This window comes from Sinocyclocheilus anshuiensis, unplaced genomic scaffold, assembly GCF_001515605.1.
Source record: "Sinocyclocheilus anshuiensis isolate Anshui unplaced genomic scaffold, SAMN03320099.WGS_v1.1 scaffold76, whole genome shotgun sequence".
Taxonomy (NCBI): Eukaryota; Metazoa; Chordata; class Actinopteri; order Cypriniformes; family Cyprinidae; genus Sinocyclocheilus; species Sinocyclocheilus anshuiensis.
In genome coordinates this window covers 539,390-547,087 of record NW_015557067.1, presented here as the reverse complement: position 1 = coordinate 547,087, position 7,698 = coordinate 539,390, and the positions used below count along the sequence as shown (strand labels likewise).

The 7,698-nt window shown below is 36.6% G+C and overlaps 1 protein-coding gene across 1 annotated transcript in view; it reads left to right on the top strand.

Annotated features, from left to right (window-relative positions):
- The first annotated feature begins 4,153 nt into the window (after nt 1-4,153).
- The window catches only part of LOC107676677 (glycine receptor subunit alpha-3-like), a 73,311-nt gene continuing 69,766 nt past the window's right edge, over nt 4,154-7,698 (top strand). Inside the window, exon 1 of the mRNA XM_016471302.1 lies at nt 4,154-4,533. Coding sequence (XP_016326788.1) covers nt 4,463-4,533 — 71 coding nt within the window. The 5' untranslated portion in view covers nt 4,154-4,462. The remainder of the gene's footprint in view (nt 4,534-7,698) is intronic.

Genomic DNA, 7,698 nt, shown 5'->3' with positions numbered 1-7,698 from the left:
GGCGGGGCCGAGAGCCGTGGGAACGGAGCGAGGCCGGTGGAGTAAGTCATAATGCACGTCACCTGCGCCACTCACCGGTCTCGAGTCCCACAGAGGAGCTCCGGAAGGATAAAAGGAGGAGTGACGACAGTGCAAGACGAGAGAGGACCAGGCCTGGACTTTACTTTGTGTTTTGGTTCTGTTTGTGCACGGCAGTCGTCCGCGAGGGGCTGTCGCGCTATTTTGTGTTTATTTTATTATGAACGTTTTGTTTGAATGTTCACCGGTTCCCACCTCCTTCTTCCCGAACTACGAACTTTGTTACAGAAAGGGTAGAGGCAAAGCTGGCAATGAAACTACTCTATGAATGAGGCATGCCATGAAATGCCATCAGAATTAAAGTCATTATTGGTTACATTCTATATGCACTTCCTCCAGTCCAGGGGCGTAGCCATCATTTTAGAAGTGAGGGGGAACAAATGTAATAATACTTTTTTTTTTTTTTAATTGACAAGTTTTATTTTTCTATTGTTTCATACTTTTAATTGGTTAAGAAATCAAATACAATGCTGGACAATAACCAATAATTTGTATTCTATAATATGTTTCATACATATTCCTCATGAAAATTTTATGATTTGTTTAGATACTACAAACACTTTGTTTCCCATTTTATCACAAAATAAGGCAGAATAGTTTCTATACTGTAATAAATGCAATGTCAATTAGCACTGCATTATTCATATACTTTATTTATTACCTGGAGATAACTTGAAAAACACACATAAATCATATATTGTCACAATCGTGTGTTTAATGTCTTCACGTTTCATCAGTCCAAATGTTTATTATTATTATTATTATTAGCTTTTTATTCAGCTTAAACAGCGATAGCTGGATGCTTTTGTCCATGGGCGAATTCCAAACAGAAGTGAGCATCCCTATGCCCTATTCCCTTCGAAGGGCAGAAACCTTGAAGTGTGTTCTTTGAAGGGTGAATTGCATTACTGTCTCGTATAAACATTTGGAACTCCCTTGGCGAAGGGAATGACTGACCAGATGTTACCTTGATAACGCTGTGCGTGCGTGCAGCATTCAGCACTCCATCAGTTGTTGCAAATAAATATTTCTTCTTTTTAAATCATATTTCTAACACTGACGAAAAATGTTTTGTATTACATTAAAATAAAGAAAAAATGTAATTAGCCTTGTCTACTTATGTTTGTATGTGAAGTCGAAATCAACCTTAACTTTGCTTTAAAATGCATTGCAAGATCTCCTAACCGAAGATCACATGATCACAAACGGAAATAACTTCCATTGCATGGTCCCTTCACTAACGGACTTAAAGTCCCTATAAATGGCATCCCCTTCCCGAAGTGCCCTTCAAGGGTGCAAAAATTCGCTGCATATTTGAGATTTCCTGACACGTCATAAGTTATTACTTCTATGAGTCCGTCTTGGACATTCTGCGAGAGAGCGCCCTCCGGCGTCAAGTATGAATGAATCAGACACTGCATGAGAGTGTTTAGCTCTTCGTAATGATCACATCGCCTCAGTCTGGATACAAATAAAACATCAGGTCATGCACAGACTATCCTGTCTCTTTGAATTTAAATCTAGATTTATTCACACCGGCCATTGAAAACCTCTATGTGAACACCCGTTTTTCTTGCCCGAAAAATGTGCGGGGGACATGTCCCCCGTGTTCCCCGCATATTCTACTCCCATGCTTCAGTCTCAGGTTTAGATTACTGACTTCTTTGTTCTAAAATTTGACCTATACAGACTCAGAATTAAGTTGTCAGGATGAGCTGAGTTAAAGTTATCGTGCTTGTCTAAGAAAATGTGCTTCTTTAACATGCAACCAGGGTAGCACATCCTGACAGGCAGAAAATACTAGAGGCATTTACTACTACATAGTAATGGGATAAATAAACAAATGTGTATTTTCATTCAGTAGGTCCAGGATTATTATTGTTACCTACAATCAACACTAAAACCATAAAAACATTTTTGTTACTTGGAATAGAATAAGCATTAAATGAAATAAAATAACATAAAATTAACTTGAATAAAATCTGATTCAAAACATTCATAAAAAATTATAATAGTACATCAATGGTACTAAAATAACACTGAGTAGGGCACAAAATACCTAACCTTAACCAAAAACCATCTGTCATATTTTCTGAGTTCATTACTAATTTCATTTTATTTACTTTTTTATTTACACATAACAAATACAAACATTTTCAGAGTATACTTTTGTACAAAGAAGTACATTTGCAAATAACTCTTTTTCAGTTTCTCGGGTGAGCATTCAAACACTACAGGCTACTTTAACGCTGACAGTGATAAGTCAACAAAAGAGCTCTAACTCTAACAGTTCTTTACATGAAGGAGGGCAGGGGAAATTATCTGAGGGCTAAACACAGTGGCTTTTGTAATTGACAGAGTACACATTAGGCTATTATCAGTGCTCTTCCCATCCATCTGCCCTTCACCCTCCCACCCACCAATGTATAGGTCCTTTTCTATGCCATTAAAGTGGCATAACTGAACATAGGCTAAATATTGGAGCTTGATAAAAATGCTCCAATATTTCTCAAATATTCTCAAAATGAGAAGCAACGGTTTGCGGTTAAAAACGTCTTGATGTATTTGTTTCTTACAAACAGCTTTTCACTTCATAAGATAGTAATTAATGTATTGGAATCATGTGGATTACTTGTGGGCTATTGTGATATTTTTATCACTGCAGAGGATCCTTTGGTGAACAAGTGATGTAATGCTACATTTCTCCAAATCTATTCTGATGAAGAAATCTAGGATGGCCTGAGGGTGAGTAAATTCTCAGCAATTTGTTTGGGTGAGCTATTTCTTTAAATAGTCAAAGAATGGGAACACTTTATTATAAAGCTTTTCCAATGAGTTGGCAGATAACATGCTATTTGTAGTGAATCAAGAGACAACTATATGGAAGACTGGACATAATTATTTAGCCCTAGTCTTTGTTGTCTGTTAAAGCACATAAAAGTAACTTTTAAAGAAGAGGATGAATGAAACAAAATAAAAAGCAGATCCAAGTTCCCTAATGCCACACTTTGGCAGCAGAAAGCATTTGAGCTTATCACCCAATTCCAGAGCAATGGCAAAAAGAAAGCTGGGAACAGGGTCAACGTGGCACAATAAATAGTGGGCACACACACGTTGCACAGATGTACTCGGTCTCAGCTGTGCCATAGACTCTGCCTGCGGCAGCCCATGCCAGACACTGTCACTCACTGTAACACAACAATGATTTCATGGGTAAATCAAAAACAGGCAGTAGCTCAGTGCGTTAGGCCTATATACCTAAATACAACATAGGGCCCCTCTGCCAGATTGGACCGGGCACGTTCCAGCACCAAGGGAATTAGCATGTTTTCTAGCATGTGCCATCATATATGACTCACGAGTTACATTGCGCTTAGTTTCATCATTGCTTACTGATACAGTCAGCTTGCAATGAGTGTATTGTAACCCACAATGATTAAATATAACTCCATGTCATGATATACTGAATATCAGCCATAAACAAACATGAAATGGGTTATCATTTATTAAATGATAAACGGATCATTACTGAAGCTACACTCAGATCATTATCATGCAGGACTTTTTTTCCTGACAATTTAATTTTGAAGACAGTTATCGAGCGCTCCAACAAGGGTGGCTTTTCCATTTTAAAAAGGTGATTTTTAGAGTATGTTCATATAAAAGCAGTAATAAAATATGTTGAAAGCAATGCTTTTAAAAACAGCAACAGGGTAGATGATATACTTAATTTAGCCATTGCCTTGTGCTTAAGTTCATGACTTAGAAAGAGAATTTAATGGTGATATTTCAACTATCTGGTTTTCAAAAATCATCTGTTTATTGTATAAAATCAACGGGGTCGACTAATAATAGGCTAGGTAATCCCCTACTGACTACTACGACGATGTTAATCGATAATTCCGTTTCTTGCTATATTCCACAGTATTAATCACGTGAGCATGAATCTCTTATTGTGAAAGGGCTGGCACGAGTCAGGGGAAGTATTCAAATTCAGTTATCTGTAATTGTAAGTAAGCGTTGCACATGCATGAGTACAGTGAGAGTGGAGAAGCGCGCTGTCAGTCAAGCGCGCTGTGCGGGGCGGTCTCTGCTCAGATATGTCTGAATATGTCAAGAATCACTTCAGCTGCCGCACGCTTTCAAACAGCACTCCATCTCGTCTAGTGCCGCTACGAGGGAAGAGTTTCATATATGCCGTTTAGCTTCATAAGATTATGAGGGATTCCTTTGCGATTGCCGTGCGTAGTTTACGGAGCATAGGGGTGAAGGAGGAACAGTTGGAGCGCTGTCCAGGGTCCTGAAGTCAAGAAGCCAGAGGTGCTGAAGACAGCACAGGCATTCACAGAGGACTACTGTATGTCTATGTCAATCAAGCCTTGAGATGACTCGGGAAAGGCTGCGTTCTGTGGCTGTCTGGGGATTCGTTGCGTGGGAAATAGGAATTCTGTTGAGGTGAGAGCAAATATGTTCCCTGGCGGCGGAAAGAGTAATGATAGGAGAGATTTTTTTTCTACAGTTTTGTGTCGGGATTCAACATCACATGAATACTTCCTATGCAGCTGATCGTCATCGAGCTTTGGAAGTCGAAACTATCAAAATAAACAAAATTTGTACTTTCAGCCTTATAGAGCAGCAATTCAGAAAGCTATGCAGTTATGAAAAAATATTGTGTCACCACTGTGCTCCATATTGCTATTGATGGCGTAGGTAAAGTTTTTAAGCAGCTTTTTCTCAGTGTAACAGGTGATATGTTCCTATTTTCACATAAATCTCAGGAATCATAATGAAAAGTATTGTTTTCTGAAATAAAATAGAATTTATTCAGTTCTATAATTCATAATTATTATATTTTGGATAAATATTGATGATGCTTTTGTGCCCAAATGTTAGAAATGTGAAAATATTAAATGAAATAGAAAACAAAATATAAAATGCTGCAAAGTAAAGTAAAGGTAATAGGTACTTGTTCAATAATTCTCTCTTCCTTCATATAGAAATTAATGTTTTGCAAAGAGAAAATGGATCTTTCAGTACAATTTAAGAAGTATGTTATTTTTGTACTCCTTTTACTCTGACCATTTTAATTTTAAAACATTAAGATTCCAGTGGAATTTTACCTTCTTATGAATCCCAAATGATATGCATTCAAGCGCAGTCATACATTTCTTATTTTGGGTGATTATTTTTTACTTTGCCTACTCTTTTGCCACCACCCTTCAGCCCAGTCTTGCAAGTAGTTCCAAAATATGATATTGGCACAGGAGAGAGTTCTGGGTCCCTTTGAACTGTACTGAATCCTCACAATTCTTTTATCTGATGATGCTATGAATTTTTTATGTTTCATTTGTCGCAATCCTTGGGCCCACGCAAGCGTAATGCCTTGCATTATTGATTCGCTGGCACTTGCACTATCTATGTCACCTTTGTATTGGTTGCCATTCAGTGTTCTTTGAGGGAGAGTGTTTACCTAAGCCATTACTTAGGATATAGTTTTCAAAGAAAAGCAGGAAACGCCTCATTCCACAATTCAGAATGAATTACAGTGTACAGGAAACATTCCTCCTTGATACTAAATCTAACTTTACAATGTGTTATGTTGCAAAGATTTTTTTGCAAGAGCTACTCACCAATAAGATTAATCTTCAAAGAGGGCAAAGATTCTATGGATAGTAAAGAGCTTAGCAGAGGAGGTGGAAGAGGAGTGTCTCTGTTTGATATCGTGCAATAACAATAGCTCAGCTTCACTTCACAACAGGTGCGGTGTCAGCAAACAAGGTGTTGAGTGGTAGTCGTGTGAGTTTAATCTCAATGTGCTTATATCTTAGTAAAGATCTTTGAGCAGAGATTTTATCTGCAGGCTCTGTAGCATCTCCTCGACTCTTTTTGATTTTCATAGTTGATAGAGTTTGATAGTTGATAGATGATAGTTTTCTTTGATGATTTACATTCTTGAATCCACTTGAATTGAAATACTTGAATAAAAATAACCACCATTATATACAATGTATTATATACAGACTTTGGTGTACCATAAATCCTAGCACATAATGACTCATTAAGATACCCTTCAAAATGCAGATAATTTAATAAATGATGTTTTGGTTCATTATCACTCGACATCAGCTGTAGAACTTCGACAGATTAAAATGTCTGTTTCCTATGAAACAAAACAGTTGAAAAGTATCAAAATTAGCTGGATTAAGTGAACTGTGGGCCTTAATTAATGTTATTCTTTGCATTGGTCTACCACATTTACATATTTTTACTTTCACTGTGTCCTGAATTTTACTCTGACCATTTTAATTTTAAAACTGGAGCATAGTACAACTAAAAATGTTATTGAATTATTTTGTTTCTGTATTCTGGTTCTGTTTTTGAATATATAATATATAATATATTGAAATCAGGACTATATTCTTTTTCATGTCCAAAAATATATTTGAAAAAAATATATATAATTTCATATCTTTGGAGTTGTCAGTCGTATGAAACAACCTAACATTTTGATAATCAAATGTCTTCTATGTGTTTGCATATATATTTCATATATATATAGCTTTCAGAATATACTGTATATCTCATGAACAACTGGTCTGTTTTAAAGATGTGAATACAGATATACAGTTTCAGGTATAAACCAGAGATGATGGCAAAGGTGTTATTTTTTGGATCATTACTGTTTTTTATTCATATTTATAATGTTTTTTTTGTTTTTTGTTTTTTTCTGATTTCATTTAGATAATGTTTCATTTAGTTAAAATTGTAGTAATTTCTAGAGTGTTTTGTCATTTTAGTTGTTTATTAATTATTATTAAAGGAGACATATTATGCCCCTTTTTACAATATGTAATATAAGTCTCTGGTGTCCCCAGAATTTGTCTGTGAAATTTCAGCTCAAAATACTCCACAGATCATTTATTATATCATTTTGAAAATGTCTATTTTGAGTGGAAGCAGAAACACTCTGTTTTTTGGGCCTGTCTCTTTAAATGCAAATGAGCTGCTGCTCCCCGCCCCCTTTTCCAGAATAGAGCTGTGCCATTACAACTCGTACCTGCTAAAAAAATATCTGTTTTGGTTCTGATTATCATGTTTATTGCGCTGAAATCATGTGTTTTAAACCATATGAGTTTAAACTTCTGATATACTGTTGTCTGAGAGCACACATCCGAAGCACACGGACAGAAAGCGGCTGTCACAGCATGTGAGTACTAAACTAAGTTCTTATTCACACACAAGTTTACGTTAAAAACACACATGAGTTACAAAAAAACAGTCGGTTATGTCTGTGAATGTAAATAGCTGGGAAATAAATCGCATGTTTATTTTAGATCTGTGTGGCAGCAGCAATATACATGAAATAAATCAATAAATCCACTGCTGTCTTGTCTCCTCTGAGGCCGGGACTGTACATAGTGTTTTGTGCTTGTCTGTGCAGTCAATGACAGAACAGTTAGCATGTTTTGCTCAAACTTTCGCCATGACATTAGAATTAGTACACCATTGTCGCTTGCCAAATCACAAAAACTGCGCCATGGGTGGAAACTTACAGATAAAGGGGCGGTAATATTATAATGAGATCCCTTTGCCACGTCACCAAGGGAGCGAAATCAGACG